Raw genomic sequence first — 24,779 nt, 5'->3', positions numbered from 1 at the left:
AAGAGGAAGTCAGCATACGACAGAATTACCTGACTCGGGTATTAAATATTCAATGTTCGCAACGCTATTTCAATCGAAGCCGGATGATATCGTTGCAATATGAAAATTACACGGCTCGACGCTTGGAACGCATGCATTAGCGTATGGATACCTATTTATTACCGCGACTCACACATACCTTCTCCCAGAACGCGGTATAATAATGGTTCAGTAAATTACAAAAACATGTGGTTCCGATTAAATGGGAAATGGTGATTTTTGAAATTTTCTGCGTAACACCCAAGGGACGGAGGTTTAACGATCATTCAACGTACAGAATTTTCTTTTCAGAGTATAGCGTGTCTGTCGAACGTTGTCTATTTCCGTTTTAAATCGAATCAATTCGCTAGATTCGAAAATCGACAAATTATGGCTCACGGGCCAGATTTGGCTCTCCATGAAAGAGTTAAATTCATCAGTTTACTTAGAGATATTGGATTATCGAATTGTTAGAAATGGTAGAAATTAATTCTCAAAATGGACGTAATGAAGTAATTAATTTGGATAGAGTGGCTTACGGCGTTTAAAATAAACGTTTTCAAAAATAGGTATAAACTTGGTTAGCGAGTTAAGATGGTTCCGAAACGAGTTTCGTGGCAGAATCAGGAAATTACTGCTAGGGTAGTTGGCATATAGTCGCGTACGCAACGACGACAAAGCCCAAAATATTTGTTATCCAACCCTCGTTTGCCGACCTCTACGCATGGACTCGACGATTTCAGCGTCACTCGTCTTCGTTCCGTACCTGTAACGAGGAACAGGTTCCTCCCCTGTGCATTGACCTTTTCTCCTCGCGACTACTCGAGGGAATACAGGGATCCCGGTGGTGCAGGACGATCGATGAAAGAGGGACGTGGTTTGCGAGCGCTTCGTCAACGTCGGAACCTGTCCCGGACCTGCCCTCATCGCGCTGATGTGAAATCTGGTCCGACAACTTTGCCTTTCGAGGCAGAGAAACCAGAGGAGGCTATCGATCGTCGACCAGTACCAAGACACACCGATTTTCGAAATGTTCGAAATGCCCTGCCACGACATTTCAATCCTGGGATTGTACATTAGCACTTTGACTGCTGCAGATTTTCTCTTGACAAAACGATACTCGATGCAACTCTTAGCACAGATGCAAATTCCGTTTCACCAACACGTCTTTGCATTTAAAGAGTCAAGTCCCGTGGTTCATAACAATCATAATATTCTATCGAGTTATAAATATTCAATTCTCTAGTTCTTTCAAACGCTCGTTCCATTAGTTTGCTGTCAAGATGTAAACGATGCCTCGGCGAAGTCGAAGCTATAGAAACCGGTAGTAGGAGTTTTAAAATTACTGTCCTTTGCCATCCACGATTCCTGGAATCTGGGAATTCTTGCGGGTTTGTTCGTCCACCGATAATTCCAGTTGGATCGGCAAGAGTGCGTCCATATTTCTTCGAAGCTTCCCGTTAATCCGTCTTGGAAGGAGCCAGAGTATCCGTAAAAGCAAGAGAAGTTACATACGGTTCTTTGTAGTTTGAGCTCGGTCCAAACAATGACGAGCGACGGGGCTTCGGATGAAGATAAATGGAACAACTTACAATTAGAATAGCAGATAAGAGGCAGGGAGACGTCGACGGTCGATCATGTAGGTGAAAGTCAACGTATCAGAGATACGAGACAGGAAACAGATAAACCCGATAATACCGGGATTATGCGAAGAGTAAAAACGTTTACTGATAAGCGAGAATCGAGATCGCGAACAAGGAATTTTTATTGGCTAGACGAGGCGCGAGCGTCGTTGGCGATTTTTCCAAGATGATCGTCGGTCATCGCGTTACCCGGAAACCAGCGATTTCGTTGCACGCTTGCACTCGAACCGATAACCCTTGGGACTCGCGCTATTTACGGGGAGAAAGGCAGGGTTATCGCGGCGATACGTTAGGTTCATCGTACCCCAGAACCTTGCCAAGACCGCAGGGAACACAAGGAAAAAAGTGATGCAACGCTTTTTTGTTTTGTACGCTGATTCGCGAGCACCGATTACTCCCGCGAAATATTCCGCGCGATGATTATTTTACCGGTCTATCGCGCTTTATCGTTCGCTTTTGTCCATTGTTCTTTTTTTTTTTTTTATTTTTAATTATGCCTAATTAATAATTTCGATATACAGTTTCATCTGGACGTTCGTAGATTTTTCTTACCAAAGAATTTCCTAACGTGTCCTGTAAACGATTGGAAAAGATACGGCTCGTTAGTCCCAAAACAGAATGGGCAATTCCATTTGTAAAAGTTAAGTTTAGGCCTTTAGGACACAAAATCTGACTCATACTTTAAAACCCCTGGAACTTTTTTATTTAACGTTGTTTGCGAAAACGCTTTCTATACACAATATAGAGTTAGTCCCACGATTTTCGAACAGTTTAAAGTTTGGCGTCGCGAACTTCGCCTCATAAAGCTCTTTTAACTTTATAAATAAACGCCGTTTTATTGTGTCTATCGACGATAAGTGTCGGGTTATCGGGTCTGGACTTTGGATGGACGCATTTTGTGCTTTCTACGTTTTACGAGCTCGTCGAAGAAACGAGACCGTACGGTGTGACGAGTAATGCGACGCGATTTCCAGTAGTTTTATGAATCGTCGCGGCGATAAGATTGAAAATTGCGACGCGGTTGTGCGCGATGTCGATAAATTTGTCAGATAGTGGAGTAGAAACCGATTAATTGGCGGAAAATTCGAACCATTTCCGACTGGGCCGATTATAAGTTGGTTGGACGAGTCTCGAACTCGTACTGGACAAACAACGGTTCGAAGCAACAGAGAAATATCGACGCGTATAACTTACCCACTCTGAGGAATCGTAGAGCCTTTCGCAGGCGCCAAAACTCTGGATATTTACCTGAAACAAAAACGTAGCGTTAGGATCGCAGTTTGTACACAGTTTAGAGAACCTTGCGTATGCTACAAATTGTTTTACGCGTATCGTGTTTTATAATTAAGGTTCGAAATCAGGCTTCTCCAAGCACAAAATGCAGGTTGGCGTTTTCGTTTCTTTACCAAGGAGGCACATCGGGCCAAATCGACCAAGCGATTACGAGTGAAAGTGGTCGGTCGAAAAATTCCGAGCAATTTTTTCTCTTCCTTGGGGCGATTCGAAGACGCCAACTACGTCTCACGAGAACAATGGAAAACCGTTCTTTGAATCGTGTTTTCCTTTTTTCTTTTTCAATTTACTTTGCACGTTGGCTGAAAAATGTTGATTTTTGCTTTCCTTCACGGACACGATTCGTGTTAATCTCCGTTTCTTGGGTAATTGACATCGAGACGCGCGCTTTCGAGCGAATCAATTAAGAAAATCGATACGCGGAATTCTTATCGCGATGTAATTTCCACTGGGTGTTACGCAAGGAAGAATTTGTTCAAGGTTGTCTACGAGTCACGCGATTAATATTGTATGGCGTTCGTTCGTGGCGTAAAACGAAGCGAAAAGTCACGTACAATTTCTGCTTGAAGCAAGTTCTAAAGTGACGCGCGTGTCAACGGTTACAGGGAAATGAGTTCTAGTCGCGTTGGTTGCAAATGTGTCTGGCAATGGACGATCCGTTTCCCCTTGCGTTCTAGTTACACGACTCGGTTGCGCCTTGGTTTCGTAGTAATCGTCGACGCATTGTATGAAACGTTGTTCAGACGAGAAAATGTGTAATCGAGGAATAATATTGTGTTACCCTAGATACAATCTACACACCTTACCATAAAATATAAAGAACGGATGACGAACGAGATTGTTAAAAAGCGGTCAAGGATTCGCTGATGCGTACATTCGGCCGATCGTTCACTCGAATGCCAGGAATACTTGGATAAGTAAGAGTATCAAAGTGTAAACGGTGCGAGTCACGGGGCTCCAGATGTTTAAACACCTGTCGCCCCTCCTCCGCGTTTACCGCTATTTTTAAACGCGAATCAAGTCGATTTCGACCCTCGGAAAATCAACCACTGGTACATCAAAGAATTCTTGCGATCGAGCGACTCCGTGTTCCTATTTAACGCATCGTTTCTATAAATAAACAGGTTTTTTTACAACGCTAAACGAGCCGGGAGCGAGTGATTCACGAAATAACAACATCGAATCCTTGACGGATTTACGACCAATGCTATCTACACCGGTTTATAGCCTAAGTGGCAGTCGAACACATGCACGCGAACGTTTTAGTGCTCGTAGAAAGGAACGTTCTGAAAATGACTGCGATGGCCTTGATGACAACCACTTATCAGGCCATTGTTTTCACTTGTAATTTACACTCGCACCGTGCTGGTATGTGCCAACAGGTTATTTCGAAACTTGTCTAACTCGAATTTGTTAACGCGTCGATCGAGGATGCAGTCGACTAGGCGTATCTCTTTGCGCGATTCTACATGTAAAATTGGGAAATTCCTCGTATATACGTTCGGTTCGATGGGTCGTAGAACACCGAGTTGGCCAGGACTCGAACAAAAAGGACTCCCATTCGCGTCGGTCCTCGTACGTCGAACGCATCACGATACGCTGCCGGACAACAAAAGAACCAGTTGACTTTTTGCCAGGCGCAAAAAATGGGCCGCGTATGCAAGGACGGAACCGTAGAAAGAGGTAGTAGAAGCGCGCTTACACCACTCCGAGGATAGAGATTGTCGAGTAGCCGGGGTGGTTGGTTCTTTCGTTCGCAGGAACGGGAAACAACCACGACTCGGGGTTTAACGGTCGCGGCTCTCAATATGCGTCGACGGAGTCCACGGAGTGCATCCATTTTTTGCCGGCTCTCCCTCGACTCTCTTCTTCCTTCTTCTCGCTATCGTTCCCCATCACCGTCGTACCTCTCGTCCCCCGACAACACAGCATTCTCGAGCCTATCTCGTTTACTCGTTCAACGCGTCATTATCGAACCGGTTGCTGCCGCTGTTGCAGCTGCGGTATCGTGCCGTGGCTCTCTCACGCTCACCTCGCTCTCCCGGGGCTCGATGCTTTGGAAATCGATCTTCGTGACTCGATTCGGAAGTCGAGGAACACGATGACCGAACACGTTGAATCGCCGCTTTCGTTGGCTTTTTTCTCGCGGGAAATTGGAACACCGAGGCAACAGTAGTTCTCGGTTCTCGCAAAGGGTACGATATTCCATCTGTCGTCCGATTTTAACCTACTTTTCGAGCATGGTTTACTACAGGTCCTCGTTACTCCCGATCTATTCCAATTAGAAATATTCCGTATCTAAGATGAAACTGCTCTCTGGGAGTGGGTGAAAAGTTAAACGCGACTCCAGCAAATAAACGCTAATTGTGCGTTCGCGGTACAGAGTCTATTTATGTTTCCAATGCACGTATCATGACTGCCGATATCATGCACATTGCTAATGCAATTATAAACGAATGGAATTTATAAAAAGAGTCGATCGGTAAACAATATTCGAACCCGTGTCCTCGAGCACATAAACTACTCATTTATACCGTCAGCGTCACGGACATTTCCATGACAGATATTAATATTCATGGAATGTATTTAACAAGGTATGTTGCTTGTCGGAGTATTCGTATCTCTGAAAGTATCGAGTTATTATGGCTAGTGTTTTACAGATTCTTTTTCAGACCGTCCAACCATCGTGGAAAAGTAGGTTAAAATCGGAGTCCTTTGGTCGTTAGGGCTCGATAGCTGGGAAATAATCGTCGGATCTCTACCGAACGCGGTCAATTATAAATTTTCCTTTCGCCAGAGGCAACAAGGAGGAACGTCGCGCGAGTTAATTGCGCGCATCTTCCGGGAGCGTGCTTACGAAAATAAGGGTCGAAACGTAACGAGGAGATCGCGCACGCAACACATTTTTATCGCCGCGCCTCCTCCACTTTTGCCGCGATTCATTACGGCATCGAGTCGTGCAATTAGAACGACTGGAACGGAAGCGGATAACAAGGTCATTAAGACGGCGAACGTGTTTCGCGAGAAAAGGGGAAAGCCTCGAGCGATTCGAATTTCGCTTGGTAAGCGTGCGCAAAATTATTCTTTTCGAAGGGAACAATGGTACGTTGGTCCGGCGCGGCGTGCAAACAAATGCAAACCCTCTATCGAGAATTTCCGCGCAGCTTCTTTGACCCATTTAAACGCTTCGTAGAAAATAGTCTCAGACTGTCATCGGATTTTTGTTACTCGTCTGGGTTTATTTTCGTGGTATCGGTTCGATTTGGGCATTCGTTATGCCCTGATTGAGAAGAGGGAAAATTTTCCATTCCATATACCATGTGGTTCAAACAAAGTGTTACAAGAGTTCCTTTCTTGAAAACAAACCAAAACGACCACTTCATTTTCGAACTTACATGATTCCAAGAATCTTTATCCGCGCAAGCGATTCTTTTGGAGCGAAAAAGGGAGGCATCGTAGATCGATCCAAGATACTTTGAATGTTGCGTTCGTCGAGAAGAGAAGAAAAGAAAAAAAGAGAAATAGGTTGAAATGTTTGCCGTGCGTGCCGTACCGGTATTCACGAAGATTCCCTGCCACTTTGCCCCTTTTTATCGACGACGCTGTTGTCGTCGCGGCAGGAATCCTCGTCTTTTATTTAACGCCACGTAACAGCGAACGTGAAAATATCGCTATTTTGCATCTCGGGATTTTGACGATGAAAGGGGCCAATTTCAAATACTCGCTTCGAATATCCGCTTCGCGTTCGAAACGTGACCTTGTATGTAAATGGGAACCGCGGCGGATCAAAAATAAAATATCGCAATTTTAGAAAGTTTTATTAGATTTAAAAGGGGAACGGATCGAAAATAGATCTTGTTGTAGCTCTATAAAACGTTATTAAAATTTTAATATCTTCCATCGATCGAAGCCTTTAAATTTTTAATATTACTTTAATGTTTCAACAACTTTGAGACGAAAATATCTGAAAAACAAAATTCAAGTGCACGTAAACACGGAGTGGCCTGGTCAGCGATAATGGAGTGAAAATTGTTGGAGGTTGTTCGACGACTATGCGTGTATTGGCTCTCGAACGTAGACGATCCAACCGCCCCGAGCGTAAGGGGGAAAAGAACAAGAAAAATGGTCGTAGAAAGGAGGAAAAACGATAAGACTGGAACGACGACATGCAACGTGGCGCGACAGGTTGATCCTGCTCGGTTGTTTGCGTTCCATGACGCGGATCCGGTTTCGATTTTATGGCTCTATATATCCAGCTGGCGATAATTTCGTCTTTTACGACTGACCCCGCGTTTCCTGTGCCTCGTCCTACTCTTTCTTCGAGTAGCCAGAAACTTTCGATTATCGGAAGAGCGATCTAAAATATCTGTGGACGGCGGTCGGTAAACGCATCGGGCAAAGTTACTTTTTGCAGTCAGAGGTCCGTCGAAGCTCAAACGCGAAAGGGAACTCGATTACACGCGACGAGAGAAACTGGGCAGGGGGAACAGAGCACGCCCGGAGGATCTAAACTCGGTTTGCGGCCGAATAAGTCGCCCAGGCCGCAGAATTTCGAGCTCGATCGAGGAGCGGAGCCGAGCGAGATTGGCGGTCAACCGCGGACGCTGAACCGGCGGCGGCTTCGATAATTCGCCGTTTACACCGTAATTTCGCTCTGATCGGGCCACGAATTCCGCGCGTTGAACCGTTTCCCGCCCACGGAGACTCTCTCTGGAACCCCTGTCCCGATTACCGATGGGAAGCTTAGAATTAATCAACACCGAACGCAAAATCGATCGGCTACCGGTGTGCTTCGGAATACTTACCGTTGCTCGAGACGCGCCCTACTACACGAGTATACTCGAGATTTGTAAAATTACTGGCATTGGCATTTTTGTAAAATTTATACATATACGCCGAGAGACGAGCAAACAAACGCGTTACAGTGAAACGCAACCTAACAATGTCATTTGGTTCAACACCTGTGTAAATTTAATCTCCATATTAATTTATTCGTTGTATCGTGTGCCAAGAGTCGAGGCGTCGTCATTCACTCGGTGCATTAAACCAGTCTCGAGCTACTAATTTAACATGGGCCAAACTGATTTGTGACCCGCGCGTGAGGTTCATACGCTTCCTTCCTCGATTCTTCCGAATTACGATGTACCAATTTACTTGGCAGTCTTTTTGCCCGAAATAATCCAGAGTCTTCTTTGGCTGGCATTTTCCACCGTATCATCGTGGGACCTCGACGTTCCGATGTTAATCTATTTAAATACAACTTTGCAAGCGTGGAAGAACTAATTTTGTCTCGAATGTCCAGGGCAGAAACTCGTTGAGCGACCACGGACCTTTAATGCGACGCAAAAAGTTGAAAAGTGTAGAGCGGGCTGCCGAGCTTTCAAACGACCGGGAATTTTATCACGACGACGACGACGACGAAAGCGGCCAGTAACGCAATTTACGAGCGACGAGTTCGATGTTTGCGCGCACGACCCAACGACGAAAATAAGAACGGAGTGCGTCGCGCACGTTCGGGGGTGTCTGCGGGCTCGTGAGCAACCCCTGCTCCGATAAACACGGAGCATTCTTCTTCTCCCACCGGTTCCCGACCGCCCCTCTCGTCCTTTTGTAGCCGCGCGTGGCAAGGCTGTGTGGTAGTTACACTCTGCACCAGGGGTTCCCGAGAACAGCGGGGATGGATGGTTGTTTCGAGACGGCGTTATCGACCAGGTTTCCCATCCCCGTGGCTGCCTTAAAGAGGATCCCTCCTCGTAAATACGACGGGGCGCCTTTAATGGCCCTGCTCCAAACACGCGAACCTCTCTCTCTCTCCTTCTCCGCTTCTCCTCGGATAGTTGTTTCTCGCAAACGATGTCAGACACGAGTCGTCGGATCAAGTTATTGGAGCGAATAAATTTTTCAACACCCGGATTTTCGGACGAACAACGACGCTTTTCCGTGACGTACGAGACCGTAGTTTGATCGTAGATCGAACCAACAGAGAAAATAAATTGGATCAAACGAAGCAGATTGCGATGCATTTCTATAAATAGATTTGGAATAATATCCATTTTTGTAACAAAGTAACACGAACGCGCGAAGCGAAATCTTTTTTTTCGCCGGTCTTTGTTTCCAAGAAAAATTACTCGGAGAGCAGCCAATTAATACCGGCGATACAATTCCTTCGTAAATTACGATGTTTTAATTTTAAACGCGGTGCAAAAATACTCTCTCTCTCGTTTCCCAACAATGCTCGCAGTCCTGTTATTAGTTAATTAATTTGTTCGCTTTGTACACTTCGGTCCGCTCTGGCTGCCGGCACGCGGAAAGAAGAGAAAAATTCGAAACGGCGCTCGTAATTTATAAATGAAATTACACACAATGGAACAATTCGTATTGTTGCGCCGAAGGAATTATTTATTCTTCCCAACGGGCGGCGCGATAAATGCATATTTAACTCGGCGCGTCGGGGCGAAATAGTGTACGGGCAACGCTCGTTGCACAATGATTTCTTGGCACCCATCGTGAATCGCTTCTTGATCTTCCCGAACGAACAATGAGCCGTTTGTAACACTTTTGTTCATTGATGCCGGATATTTGCCCCGCGAACACGATACTACGCGATTCACGTTTCAATTCCGAGGCCCTCTTTCGGATTCGGACGCTCGCGATACCCAGTTTATCTCGATGATTGTATTTTTAGCGATAAAAGCAATCTTTTTAGGCCAACTCCACTTTTGGAATTCCGCTTAGAAATTCAGAAATTCCAAATTTCACGATTCTCGATTTGACGATAGAAATTAACTTGCAACCGAACGATCATGCTCTCTGTTCCCTTTCATAGAAGGAAGTCGCTTACTTTCTCTGGTTGCGAATTCCACGGGATAAATGCACGATCGCAGTCTACGACCCACGACTCGGTGATTCATAGTTTACGACTTTCAAACTCCTTCGATCCTCGATTTCTTACGTCGAGCTTTCAGCGTCCCAGACACCAAAGAGTGTTCGACTTCCTCTATTCGTCTTCTTTGCCGCGATGGTTCGTTTATGGCTCTATCGCTGCACGAGGTACAATCTTCAACAATAGGCTGACTCACGCCGATCTCGGCAATTAGGACAGCCTCTTCTGTGTCCCGTGCAAGCTTTCCTATCCCGAGTCGAGGAACGACAGACTCTCCGTGTGCGCGGCAAAGTGTGGGTGGATCGGCGAGCACGAAGAACCATCCCACACGATGGAATTCTGTCTTGCGGTTTCTGTCCCTCTCGCTCTTGAACTCGCTGACTGGGCTAGACGGGTTTGTGCGGCTTCTGCGACGAATGTGGGCAGGGTGAAGGTTGTAAAACGTCGTTGAAATAATACTTTATGCCCATTTAGTTTATCTTGGGCGGAAATTAGACACTTGGAATTTGACGTATCTTATCGGGAACGGATCGTGTTTCAAGATTCAGAGAAGAATCTTCAGTTGGCTAAACTAGTACCTATGAAAAATTATTCTCGAAATAAATCTTAGAGGAAAGGGAAGAATAGAGAAGTTCGGAGCGTGAGACGAGACACGGAATAATGCAACGAGCGTTAAATTATCGCGAGAACGTCGAATTAATTATGCGTCGTTTGTACCAGCCGGATTTCCTGTTATTTCTGCAGCCATCTTAGTTCCAACGCCAAATACTTGGTAAAACCAACCGCGTCGTTTAGTTTACAATTTTAATAGCAGTCCGCCACGCGCAATAAAGACGGAAAGAATTCGTTACATCCGTTTCGAGATCAATTATTTCTTGCTTTCGTTTGGCTTTTGCGGCCGGACAACGTTTTAAACCCGGAATCGATACAAATCTGTGATTCTAACGGAACCCAGCTTCCATTTACGATCAAATATTTTTTTCGCGCTTTCTTTTTTCAACTCTCTGTCTGTTTGTTCGTTGACGGTTCGCTCGACCATCGTCTAAACCGCACACGCGGAAGGATAAACGAGAGATATTTTTTCTCCGTGCATCGGTAGCGGAATTTCGATGGACAGCCGGAAATGAAACGGGTTTTCTGCGGAAACTGAATCGCGAAACGAAGACGCGAGCGGCGAAATAAAAATAAAAAAATGAAAAAAAAGAGAACTTAATTAACGGTAGCCTCTCGTCGACGCGAGCAATAAAGCAGGCAGCAAGCGAGTCGCGTTGGAAAAGAGGCTGCGACGTTTCAGTTTCTCTCCTGAACAATGCCAAGTTTCAGCTATTATTTAACCGTGCGATCGTTTTTCACTGTTTCACCACGAATGAAAAGAATCCCGATGTTATTTTTTTTCTTCGGTTCTTTTTCCTCAATTTACTATTTCGATATTCTTCGTACAGCCATTGGGCCAGTTTTCACGCAATTTTAAATTTCATCGAACGAAAAATTCATATTCTTCGTCGAGTTTGAAATTAACATACTCGTTGCGTTCTCACTTCCACTGAAGTCATGATTAACTCACGGAACCTCGATCCTAGCCAAACTCCTTGAGCAACGCGGTCAAACATCGAGCATCTCGAACACGATCCGCGGAACTCTGTCAAACTCGGTCAAACTCTTTACAAAGTTAGTCGTCTCGGTACATTTCTGTATTTATAGTGGAAGAAACTGATGATAAGTCTCGTAATTCAGTTTCATATTAAATCCTAATATTGTTTATAGTCGTTAGCGCGTCGGCGAGGGGCCAACAAATCGATATTTATGGGCGTGCGTTAAATAACTAGTCGATGAAAGATGTATCGCGGTTAGTGAAACGGCGCAGCGCGGTGGTTAGAGGGTAAGAACCTTGGTGGCGAGTTCGGAGGGTCTGTTCGGGTTGTGAAAAGTCGAGAACGGAAGATAAGGGTCGATCCCGGATAGAGAGAGGTAGTCTACTGTGCGAAAACGGTGGGCGTGTGCCGTGCCTAGCTCGCATCGTCGCCCAGCAACGCATACATGCATAATGCACGCGAAAGCGCGCGCAGCTGCGAGGCGCGCGTGCAGATGCATTTAGCCGAGGAACGATCAGCCGCCCTTTAATGAGCCGCGATTATCCGTAGCGCGCTCTTATTATTAACGCGGAATGCAATCGAGGGGGCAGGCTCGACCACAATGTCGCATCGCGGCCGATTTATCGCCCGTCCCGTCGGGATATTCCAGTCTGGCTGTTGCCGACATCGACGCGACATGCTCGCGTGCAACGGCCTAATGCATAACCCGGTGTATCTTTGGACCGGTGTTCAGGCAATAATTTCACAGCGGGCTTCCTCTCGCCCGAACGCTCAAAGTACTCTGCAACGCTCGAAACACGTTTCCATCGCACGCGCGGTCGTTTTCCACTATTTTCGTCGGTCAAGATCGTCCTATTTTACGGGCGCAACCTATCCCGTCTTAAATTTGAAAAATACGCTCCTAGTACTTGTCGCGGTAGCTTGAAATTTATTTAGTTAACCGTATAGGTCGGTGGTGGTTGGTTATTCCACGTGAGTTAAGATATTCCGGTCTAGACACGCAATTTTATTTTGCGAAAACAAAACCGTACATTGCTTTGTAATAGGATGTAGTGGAAAAAGTATCTTCGTTAAATGGTGTGTAGAATCCTGTGAAACAATGTTTCTATCCTATACGTCCCATGGTTCCCGAAAGCTTATCTCAAGGGAAAATAAGAAACGCGGGAGCCGATCTACATATATGGTAACACCACGCCATGCCTCTCTAAGCAATTTAAAAACAAGTGTATGTACATTCGCGGTCGCAGTTTATGGGCAGCGATATTGCTGCGTTTCCACCTTTAACGATACCGTCGGGATCGAAGCCATGGTATGTACTTGGTATTTTTTATCGGGCAACGTTCACGTAGATCGAGCCAGCGCTAACAGCTTATCGGAATTGTTCATTCTGACAGAAACGATGCGACGTGACGCGACGCGACGTTTCGGAGACTGCTATTTTCTGTTTACGTTACCGTTCCATTGCAGTTTCATCGATACAACGGTTGAGTTCATTATCGCCATCAATTACCTAAGCGAGACAGAAATCCAAAGTTAACTAAACGGAGACACGTAGCTACCCTCGAATCTCCCAGACGGTTTCGTTGCATTCCGCTCGTCCGTAATGCGCCCACCTATTTCGGGAAACTACCGGGGAAATACAGACGCACCTAGATACGCTGGTTGCCCGGTGATTCGACCAACCGGCTATTCACTGACTCGTGTTTCTTGGGAGAGGGATAGACGCGAAAAGGGAGGAAGAGGAAGCACAAAACGCGCAAAAATGTTACTCTCGTCGTTTAACGACTCCCTGTGCGAATTCTCCGTTCGCCGACCTCGTAAAATATCTTGTTCTTCGCGGCGCCGAAAGTAATTGCTGTCGGCGTGCGTTTAACTTTGCGCGTCATCTTACGACCGTCACGATTTTGCTTCCGAGGTAATCTTTACTCTCCTCTGGAGATGAAATTCTTCGTGGTAGGCCAGGGTCTTCTAATTTTTTGACGGCGAGCCTAGGTCGTTTCCAATTCGCACGGAACATTCTCGCGTGTACGGTAGTGTCGCGTTAGTGAAAGAATATCGATAATATTCTGGTAAATATGTATGTTTGCCGTAATTTGGCTCGAATCGATCGGAAGGTCGCTGCTCCGGTACAACGCTGAAAACCGATTACAACGATAGAAAGTTTTCCTATAAAATGATTCTCGTTCGTCCTATTAGAAACTCCAACGAACCATGACGACGCAGCTGAAATGTGTGCACGCGACCAGATCGCGCGCTGAAAGAGTTAAATCAACCGGTTGGTCGCGCTTGCCACGTTCAATTATCGACACGGGGGAAAAATCGGGCGCGCGTGCGTGAAAGTCGACAAATTCAGGACGAAATAGTATTTGTGTGTGTGTGTGTGTTTGGATTACATACTTCGGAACAGGTTATATTATATACAGCATTTATGTACAATAGAAAATGCAGGTAGAATAAGGATACAATGGAAGTTGACAGAAAATATTCAATGAATAATGTAGAACGTGTATAGGATGAGACGTCTACAATCATATACAGTTGAACTAGAGTAAAGGTATGAAAACGGAAAGAAATATAGATAAAAGAAGAGAAACTATGCGAAAGGCGAAAGACAAGCAGTGTGCGAGGCGAATGTGGGCATTTATAAGAATACAGCGATACACGCACGGGTTTCGGTTCTGAGCAAGACCCGGATGTACGGGAATAGCGGGTCGCGCGAAATCCGGAGCGTGTCTGCGTTCGTGCGTGCGTGCGTGCGTGCGTGCGTGCGTGCGTGCATGCGTGCATGCGCGAGCTCAATAAAATCGAGCAGGGGAAAAGTTGGCGGCCTGCCAGCCGGAACGAAGCTAATCTCACTTTCGGTTTTGTGTCATGTCCCCCACTCTCCCACGCCCCGTCCAGTCATCGCCGGCGTCGCTTCTGCCCACCTGTGCAGATTGGAATTCGATCGCGGCCATCGATTTTCCCGGGGCGCTGCTCCCGCGTTTTTGGTCGCCGATCAAATTGAGACGCGAATATTTTTTATCGAACGGATCAGTCGCGTGTATGGAGGAGCTGTTCCCCACTGGACAACTGGCCATGCGGTTGGATATCGTGCTATCGAAATGGGATTGACGGTCGAGCGATTTCACGAGCCGATGAATGAGCTTCTGCCTCGATATTCGAAGCACGCTCTGGGAAAAGGAGGACTCGGCAGATAGCTGAGTTTACGAAGAAAAATGGAAAGAAACGATTAGGCTCGTATTAGGAATCAAAGTCATTTAAATGATGACAACCGAAAAAGTATTAATACGACTTACGATCCTGCGAGTTCGTGTTACAAGAAGATAGATAAATCTCGACGTTAAAAAATTCCCTTTCAACCTATCTCGCGTATCTTGAACTTCTCAAGCTGCACACGCATTCTTGGAACTACTCGAACGCAGTCCGATAGTGGCACCCTATACGCAAGAAAACCGAAAGCCGTTAAGAGTGGTTATTTTCCAGCCAAACGAAAGGATCTCTCTACTCGAAGTCTGACGCGTTTCACCTTGGATAATCCAGTAAGCTCGGAGAGCGAGAAATCAGCAAAGATTCCCGGTACATGGGTCTCATCGATACCTGTCCGTGCACCACCTGCTGCCCGTCGCAACCATCGCATCGGCAGATTGCACCTGCGTGCACCTCAAACCCTCCCAGCGTGCACGCAGAAGGAAGGTGTGTGCGCGTCCGCTGGAATTCAACGATGAACAGCTGCTTCCAGAGACCGCCTTTGGCTCGTTCGCCCGATTATGCAACCACCGGGGGAACAGAAGGGAACAGAGGGGAACAAACCTGTACACAGAGGCCATTTAAACGGGGTTCTGCGTGCCGTTGCGTTCAGGTGCTCGGTGCACGTGGACGTTGATGCGTCGCGAGAGAGCTTAATGCACTTTTGATAATCGATACCATCCGAGGCCGTTAAGTAAGGTCGTGGAGATCCCTTAATTTTTATGCCCCTTGGGAACTCGAATCCGATCCGTCAACCGCGAAAATAATGAGTTAATAATCACGGATCAAGTTCTATCGTTAGTACGACGACTATGTTTAACATATTTCTCTATGCTTCTGAATTATCGGGGTCCGAAATTTCGTTACTTTCATTCTCGAAATTCTCCCTGTTGCGGAAACAGTATCGAGACTTACTAGGACAGGCTCTTTGTTGCTCGCGCGAATCCCCATATTTTTGTATCGGGACCCTTGGTCGACCGCGCGGAAAACCGATGAATAGGTGGTTCGCCGAGGCGGAATATGAATTTTCGGAAGGGCCAGTTTCGTCTGGCGTGTATTTTTCCAGCCTCCCTACCGATCGATCTTCCGCGCGTAAGACGGATTGTCTCGCCATTCGTCTTTCGAGTCGTAACGCCGCTTAAATAAGAGAGGAGGATCAAGGCCATTTTGGCCGGAGTGGTTTCTTCGACCTATCATTTTTTTCCTCGTTTTTCTTCGTCCCCCACGGGAAGCTTATTACGGTGCTGGAACGAGGACGAACGGAACGGACCGGCGGAAGGACGATGTCCAATTTCTCTGTAAATGTTCCCAGCACGATCGGGACTGTAATTCCTGGAGGACGAAGTAAGGACGTAACGTGGGCGATATTTCTGCTTCGAAGAAACTGTAATCACCGTGAGCTTTGGCGTTCGGATCCGTTGGAGACACGCGGAGCTTTACTCAAGGAAAACGTGATCGTTGCTCTTGTTACCTCGTTACGGCACAAATATTCCAGTAGCTTTTTAAATCTTCCGTGCACAGGCGGGAGGTTAACGAACACTATTTTTAAAAAAGATCAATCTTATCAGCGTGGGTTTACCAATGTTTTCTATCCCCTAGTTAGGGACATCTTTGGAATAAATAAAACTTGACGACCGTTTTTGTGGAATTCAGGTCTTTGCAATTTAAAATAAAGCAGCCAAAAGTATCGCAACGAGTGATCGCTACAATAATCGATGCATCGATCTCATTTAAAAATTAACGAAAAGCTTGTTCGTAAAGACTCGATTCGCGTTCTGGGCGATTAATTAAGAGAAACAAAACGGGCAGAAGTCTCTACGGAAGCAACAGGGGAAATGTAACACGGGAAGTCATCGAAACTGTGCGTCGAGTATTCGAAAGTTTCCTCAAGATGGTATATACACGAACGCGTGTACATATACAGAAAGGCACACTCGCGTGCACTCTCGTTCTCGGAGTTCGAGTTCTTAATGCACAAACTTTCGACCAAGTGGGCGGTGACACGGAAAATAAACAGTACTGCATTCCCGGAGAAGCTCTCTCTGAAAGGCAGAACCGTGGAAAGAGGGATACTCTATCGACGTTAGCGATGGGAACGATGTTCTTGCAGCTAGTATCGATAATGTTACAGAAAGTCATCGGAGCAGGTTTCTCTTGTTCGACGTAGCAAAAGTGTTCGGAAATCAATTTCCTTAAGTTCCAAATTTTGCTGCACCTCCGAAGAAACGATTGCCAAGGTTTACTTGGATCGGAAGATTTTGTAACCTTTCGGTGAATCGGTCCCATCGCTAGCCGACATGGCTGCAAGGGAAGAATGTTTCATAAGAGCCGAGAAAAGTTTGCACTGTACATTCCGGGGTCTCCAGACGGAGGAAGAAACTACTTTGGGCAAACTTTGCTGCAAAGTTCTATGCGTCGTGCGAGGATCGAGCTCCGGTAACTACCCCCAGGAACTTCTCATCCTTGCCAACTAACGTGCCCTGGGGATCGAAAAGTCGTAACCTACGGATTTCTGGGGAAGGGATCCCTTAAGAACGTCCCCTTTTCCGTCTGTGGAGTTTTTCTCTCGACAAGGACAAGAATTTGAACCGTTTCTGCGAAGATGCGATTGTAGTTTAAAATCTCGACTACTCGGAACAATTTCAAAAATAACGTCAAGAGCAAAGAGAAAATGCAACGCAATAGAACAGAGTTTGGTAGAATTTTATTAAAACGAAAGATAATTAGTTTGGTTTAATTACAAGTTTCGATGCACGCAAAGTTTCGATGGTAACACCATGGAAACTTTAATTACGGATCGATGGCGGCAGAATTTCCATCGAGGCATTTCGCTAATTTTCAAGCCCTCGGTTCCCATCGTCGAGACATTATCGTATGTTGGAAAATACGGGTTATGAAGAACATGGCAGGGAGCTCATCGATTCAGGGACGAAACGTGAACCGGCGCGAGCTTATCCGGGACTGGTTCCCGCTGGAACGGTCCAGAGACGTCGACGTCATCAATATTCCTAACGTTGGAGGTGCTTCTTGATCGTTGGCGATAAAATTCCCTGGCAGAAAAAGCGCGGCCAGCGGAGCCAAGAAGGATAGAATACCCGAGGCTCTTTACGATCCCTTAAAAGCAGCGGTTTCAAAGACCAAGGGATCCGGCGACGGCTCGTAAAATCCGCAAGATCGATGACCGCATTTCGCCCAGCCGCCCGGGGAAAACTGGTTTCAAGATCGTGAACGGGAAGGACGATTAATTCGAAGACGCGTTGATTAATCGAACGACGCGGAAGCGTGCGTATTTATGGCGAGAAAGAATTGAAATTGTTTCTAACACAATGATAAGTCAAGTTATATCGCAGAAGGGAAGGCAATATCGCTATACAAAGTTCAGGATAATATTTGGTTAGAGAAAAGTGTCCCCATTATTTGCGAAATCGCACGCGTCTCTAGGGAAATAATAATTTTCATCCTCCAGAAGCAAACGGAACAAACTCACCGGACCGGTAGCGCGAGTTCGGGAATATATATTGCATAACCGTAATTGTCCTGTGCAAAAAATTAGCCGGCGTTCGCGGAGCCTCGAAAGTTGATATTAACAGCAGAGTCGAGCAGAATTCCAAAGTGTGCGCGGTTCGATGTTCTGCGCGACCAGCGAATTCGAGAGAATTCTAGCCGGCTGAGAGAATTTTGCGCAAATACAGGAACAGGGGAGAGAACGCGCGGCTTCGTGCAAACGGAAAGTTAGTTCGTAACAATAATTATCCGAGTTCTGCAACTAGTGGGCGGAACGAGCGAGTCGAGCTTAAACCGGGACGAATATAGCCGCCTAATTACCTGGGGACCGCCATCCACCTGTGTACAAACAAAATCGCAGTCGACGCGCGTTCACCGCTGCGCAGGAATTTTCGCACATTTTTCAGATAATGAAAAAGTGCTTTGCATTCGTATGCGATCGAATCGGGTTCCAGTGGAATGTACCACTTTTCAAATAGGCTTTCCAATTTATTACGACGAGAATGATACATTTAACGGAGAGAGAAACGAAGGAAAATTAAATTTATTTGATTTAATTTGATTTTATTATGTACAGGAACATTTCCAATATTACCAGAGGAATGGTACAGAGTAACCTTTGATAATAATTAACAATTCGTTGTAAAGCCAGGTAAAGATACAACGCAAACTTAGATGCATAAAAACGGAAGTAAATTTGAGGAAAGAGAAAAGATAGCGTAGTTGAAGTTTTGCTCTTGGATATATTTTTTAACTGCCGAGAATATAACAGGGCACGTATTGCAATACAATGTACTTTCCTTCTGTTATATTGTACGACTGGCGGGAAAGTAAAAATGATGAGATGGGTCGGTCGCGCTGACTAAGCAGGGAAAAACAGAGAAAAATTCATTCTTCTAACGAAGCAAACAATTTCGATTTAATTTCATCTCGCATGGAATCTCTTCGCAACGGTGAACGCGCAATATTCGCACGCGTGCAGAATTTATCGCTCGTATCGTGCACGCGGATTCCACGGGCGCGAAATTATCGTTGGAATTACGGAGCGGAGCGAGAAATTATTCGCGCGATCGTCCTCTTTCTATATCGCGGTTAATGGAATTTCCTCGGGGAACGTTGCGCCGTCGGACGACATCCATGGGAAAAAGAATTTCCGGTCGATCGATGAATTAATTCCAGCGCACGTTGCAGCTATCGCCGAGAAAAAATGGCTGTGGCGGTAAATGAAACGCGTAAACAGCGCGGTAAGCGTACTCGTTGCGAATCAATACTCGGCCGCGTCGTATCAAGTTCTCGGACCTTCAATTTAATCCACGCAGAATCGTCCGGCCAGTTATAATTTCGATAAAAAATTTGTTCGCGTCGTTCGTAATTTTTTGGTATATTTCGGAACGAGATGCCTCCCGCAGTAGGGTAATATTCCATTCTTAATTAGAATAATATATGGCTTGATATGGAATTAATTAAATTTTATATACCATCTAGATCGTCCGGAGGGGTCATCTGTGTTTTACGATACAATGCCTTTATCTCGTGGCTTTATCATTTATGATCCAATTAATTTCGTTATTATATATATATATATATATATAATTATTGCATCTGCAATCTAGTACGATAATTCGTGGATAATTCCTTTTTTCGATTATTATCATCGTTCGTATTTAAATTACGTAGGGCAATAAACTTCCAACTATATGATTAAGTAAATTAAGTTCAGCTGCCGTGACAGTTATCTACACGTGTATTTCTTACATTTTCCAACTACTACAACTTTCAACGTTAATTCTCATTAATATTAGCAAGAATGTTAATGGACGATTTGTTAATCGAATCGAAGAAAAGTGTGCCCAAGCGCCTATACGTCATTGGCTTGAAAGGGAGAATGTTCCTAATGATAAAAAAGTGAAGGAAGGCGCAACGTGGACAAGTATCGTGGTGACGCGACGCCACGCGATCGAGCATGACTCACCGACGTCGTCGGAACTGGTTCGTTGAAAAGTCGCGGCTCGTCTCGCGAACCGTGACTCCGCGATCGGCGTCTATTCGGGCCAAGCAATGCAAAACTGTTCCCCCTTTTCCCTGCCGTTGGCCGTCACGGTGTTGCGCAACTGCGCATACGTGAACGCGTATGCCAACACGGCCGATATCGATCACAGAATTATGCATTCACCGGACACGGCATTTCCTACGCGCTGCCCTCGTCGTTCGCCGATTTCCCGCTGCGAAACTGTCGATAGACGAACGTTTCTGAATCTTTTATTAATCCGAATCTTTGATCCCCGGTGCCTCGAATTACCTCTTGCCCGGTTATCCTACCCTTTTCACGATACTCGGCACAAGTGTAGATCTTTGAGTAATTAAGATAGTTGGTATCTGGTTGAAAATGCGAGACATTCCAACCAGACAGCGACAGCAGCTTTTTACCAGGTCATTTCCAGGCTACGCGCACCGTTTACAGATGCGTGTCTGTCGACATATGGTTCCCTAGCTCTCGAATCGCGCATACGTTGCACGCCTAATGTTAAATGCATATATTACGGGATATGACTGACCGGCCACGTGCGGTTTGACACGATGCTTTAATCCGCCGTTTTCAGTGCACCCTCGCCACGTGTGCACCTACATCACCACCAACGCGACGTCAACTTTCGACCAGTTGCCCCAAAGCGACCGAATGGCTAGGTCACGTTTCTAGCAACCCATTCGAGCGAATTTCCTCACCTAATCTTAGGGATACGTGGTAATAATTTGAAACTTTGAGAAATGGTACTGGGAAAACCATGTCGATTTATGACATTCCATCGGTAACCCTCACGTTTTGTCATTAACACCGTCTCCCATAAATATCGAGAAGAGTTTCAAAAATCCAGAAATGTTCCCATTTAATAAAGATATATTTGCCGAGAATGACTATGCACCAAGTTAAGCGACCGATCGTTCAGTTCCCATGGATCGCCTAGAGCCTTCGTTCGAAGAAATTTCGCCATTGGTAACATCTGACCTCGCGTCGCGCATTTGCAGGTCATTGGAGACGATAATTCTACACTGTCCAACTCAAAATCCATTGAACCTAACGTTTCTCTACCATCTGCGTCTACGCCAGTAGCTAATGCTCTTTCAGTTAAAGTTCAGACCTTTGCCCAAAGTTAGATCGTGCAACACATTGACCGACTGTTCCGAAAAAACAAACTTCTAATTTGTTTAATCTTATCGTTTAATGTACAGCAAAAATTGTTCACATCGAACTCTTTGTCTGTTTATCGATTGGACGTTACGCGTCTCTTTTCCATGAACCCTCCAGGCATATTCCACGTCGTGGCCAGATTGTAACGAACACAGAGTGCTGGATGTGCCTTTCGCCGATCCGATTTCCAATAAATCGCGATTTGCTATTCCCGCGGAGTTCCTGTCGGTTCTCACGGTGTGCTCTTTGAAGACTTTATAGCGGCGTTTCTTTCGCGATCGGGTACGAGAAAAGCGAGTCTCTTCGTTGGTCGCGGCTCTCGACTTTGAAAAGTTGTCAGACGAGGGAAAGGGAGGAGAGGAACAAGTGTCGACGACTTGCAACCAGGATTGGTAGGCTGCCAAGCAACTCGCACAACCAGTAACCGCTACTATCAATCTCGTTTCCGTGCAATCTCCGTTTCTCCTATCGCTCTGTCTCTTTCCTCTCGCCTCTTTCGCTGCTATTTAAGATCTTTGCTGCTGCAGCTACTGCACTAGCAACAGTGTTTCAATAAGGGAACTATGGATGCGTGTCCCTAATTTCTGGCGCGACGTATCTCAAACCAGCGTCTATTTAACTCCGCCTTTCTCGCAGAATATTTACATGACGAGGGGGTTTCCTAGCGTTGAAATTAGAAAAGAATTCCCGGTTCGTTCCCTCGGTTTCCACTTGTAATTACTACGAAATATCATCGCCCGGCGCGGAGCACGCTCGGCTCCTCGCAGTTGTATTTTCAGCAACGTGTCATCCGGTTCGCGTTTTACGCGGTGCGTTTATTTTCGGAGAAAGAGAGAGGGGCGAAAGGGGAGAAAAGAGAAGAAAGCCGGGGACGGCGAGGCGAGGAATTACAGCGACGCAGACCCACTTCAAAGGAGTCCTCGTTACTTTATTAGCGCGTGCCTGTGCCTCGTAGCTCGCGGAAAGAAAAATCGCGGCTTTGAATCTTTGCTCGTGAAACACTGGACAAGTTCTCGGGAACGACGACATAAATTTCTCCGCTTTCCTCGGAAATCAGGGAACGGGTCTGTTCTCCGGAGACATTTTCTGCTTTTCGAACTGTCGGAAATTATCGACATCCAAGTATCATCCGCTCCGCGCGGAACTCGAGAAATCTCACGATCGAGAACTATGTTCGACTATGACCGAAGGTTGATTCTCTGCTTAATGCCGCGGTTTCACGCACTCACAGATCGGGACTTGAAAGTTATACAGCGTATATGTCGCAGTTTTCCCATCCCTGCTTTAAACTTGAGAGTTTAAAGAGGTGACCGACCATGGAGGAAACAGAAATGAAGAAATGGAGGAGCGATCGTGTCGGTTATATTTGCCCGGTGACGTAAGGGGACTTTTGCGATGCGCTCGTTCCTCGTCGGACTTCCTGCTGCTTCTGGGGACGAGAGACGAGAAAAGAATAACAGGTCATGGCTGCTAACTTGGACGTAGAACGATTGTTTGACAATGACGAACGCAAGACCACTGGATACGTATGTACGTCTCTCCATCGACAAAAAGAGCTCGAATGCAGAGTACGTCGATGCTTGAAAGATATAAACGGACACACGCAAACGTTGAAACGTTTAAATGCTCAACAATATTGCCCATACACACGAATCGATCCTGCAAATTAGTTCCACCGAGTCGAAAGCTATCGGAATAGCTTCGATCGATAGTTTCGTTTTAAGCTCTCTGGGAATAGTCACGCTTCGCGGGGCACGTGGTTGTGTTTTATTAAATTCTCAGAGCGAATACTATTTTGGAAACAAACTTTCGGGTATTAAATATACCGAATCCATAAATTGGTGCACTGCACGGGGAAAATTTCGCCAGAATTTGACGTTTTCGATACTCGACGGGACTGCAATTATCCGAACAAACCACCGTGCGTCTGGGAATGCGACGCACAGCAATCTTCGAGCAGCCGTCTAACCAGTTCTAATTAACCGAGATCGCTCGTCGAGCTTAAACCAGCGAACGTCCTACAGCTTTCTTTCTGTTCGCGAATCGATCCGAAATACATTTATTTGCCGCTCTGTCGAAACGATGACGAAACGACCCTGGAAACTCGACTAACCCAGAGAACAGGAAGGAATCGCGACGAACGAAGGAACCAGAAAAACATCGAGCAGGGACGCGCTAGTTCCACGGGATTAAGAAACGTTCGTTCCGGGACACAAAGACTTCGGAATCCCGCAGTCCGTTTCATCAACATCAGCACGCCTTCCTCCCTCCGGAGTCAGCACTTCCTTCCTGGCTGTGTAATCCCTCCTACGAGCCACGGGCTCCTTTCTTCCTCCCCGCATCCCTTAAACCAGCGATTCAGCCGGAGCTGGCAACGAGTCTTTTGTTTGTGGACCGGTTCCTCCCTGTTCCTCGAATCATTTATTCCCCTCGGCACGGCCGTACGCCTCCCTAGATATCCATCCAGTTCGGGAGCTTTCTTTGCCCTTTTTCCCTTTCCCCTTTAACTTCTTCTCCCCCTTTTTGTTACCCTGTTCTTTTTATACCCTTTCCCCGAAGAGCCATCTCCATCCCCAGAGGCAATGCATTTTAAGACGGTCCCCGATTCCACACGGTCTCCCGGATCAGCTTCATCAATGAACACGACCCCGCCGTCCGAAAAGCTCCTTGTCCGACCTTCGGGCGGGTCGATCGTGGCTTTGCCGCGACGACGACGACGACGACGACGACGACCCTACTTGACCTCGCTTCATCGACCATGCGGGAGACTTGGACGCGTTGGGTTGGCAGCTACATTCGACCGACTGCTAACCTTTTCGATACAACCCTTGAACGAGCTACACGAACGTTGTTAGCGGGCCATGGTCTACGGTTGGCCCACGTCAAAAGTCAATTAACCGCCCTAGAAGCGCGTCAGCCTCGCTAAAATGTCGTTTGACCATTTTCGAACTGTTTCCCTTGTACGAAGTAACTTGGCCATACCCCGAGATCGATCGAATCGGTCGATATTACGAAACGGTAATTAATAGTCAGTCACCTACTCTTCGGAGGCTCTATGAAAAGAACAGCATCGATGATTCCATCGCGCTGTTACGAAGGATTCTATTTCTGCCTTGGACGTGCTTATTTTGTCGAGCGAACGGACTTACCTTTTTCGAGATGCTGCGACACGGGACTTTGTATCCTGGGCGTAGTCTGTAACTGTGTGGCGTTCCCAGGACGTCCTCGGGGCCTCCTTCCAGGTCGGGGCTGAAATACAAACGATATACATTTATTTCCCTAGTCTGGTAATCCAGAAATATGGCTAACACGCGCGGTTGCAACTCTTATTCTGCAGCGTCGCGACTCGAAATCGCAACGAATTTCTTTCTGCGAGTTAGCACATTCCGGTCGGCCGGTTTCCTCGATAA

At 46.2% G+C, this 24,779-nt stretch overlaps 1 protein-coding gene across 4 annotated transcripts in view; it reads right to left on the bottom strand.

Annotated features, from left to right (window-relative positions):
* Kdm3 (Lysine demethylase 3) overlaps positions 1 to 24,779 on the bottom strand; it is a 217,309-nt gene that overhangs the window by 128,461 nt on the left and 64,069 nt on the right. For all 4 annotated transcript variants that reach the window (XM_076769658.1, XM_076769661.1, XM_076769660.1 and 1 more), the window contains exon 7: positions 24,519 to 24,618. In XM_076769658.1, coding sequence (XP_076625773.1) covers positions 24,519 to 24,618 — 100 coding nt within the window. The remainder of the gene's footprint in view (positions 1 to 24,518; positions 24,619 to 24,779) is intronic.

Source organism: Colletes latitarsis, chromosome 7, assembly GCF_051014445.1.
Source record: "Colletes latitarsis isolate SP2378_abdomen chromosome 7, iyColLati1, whole genome shotgun sequence".
NCBI lineage: Eukaryota > Metazoa > Arthropoda > Insecta > Hymenoptera > Colletidae > Colletes > Colletes latitarsis.
This window is presented reverse-complemented; position numbering and strand designations above follow the sequence as displayed.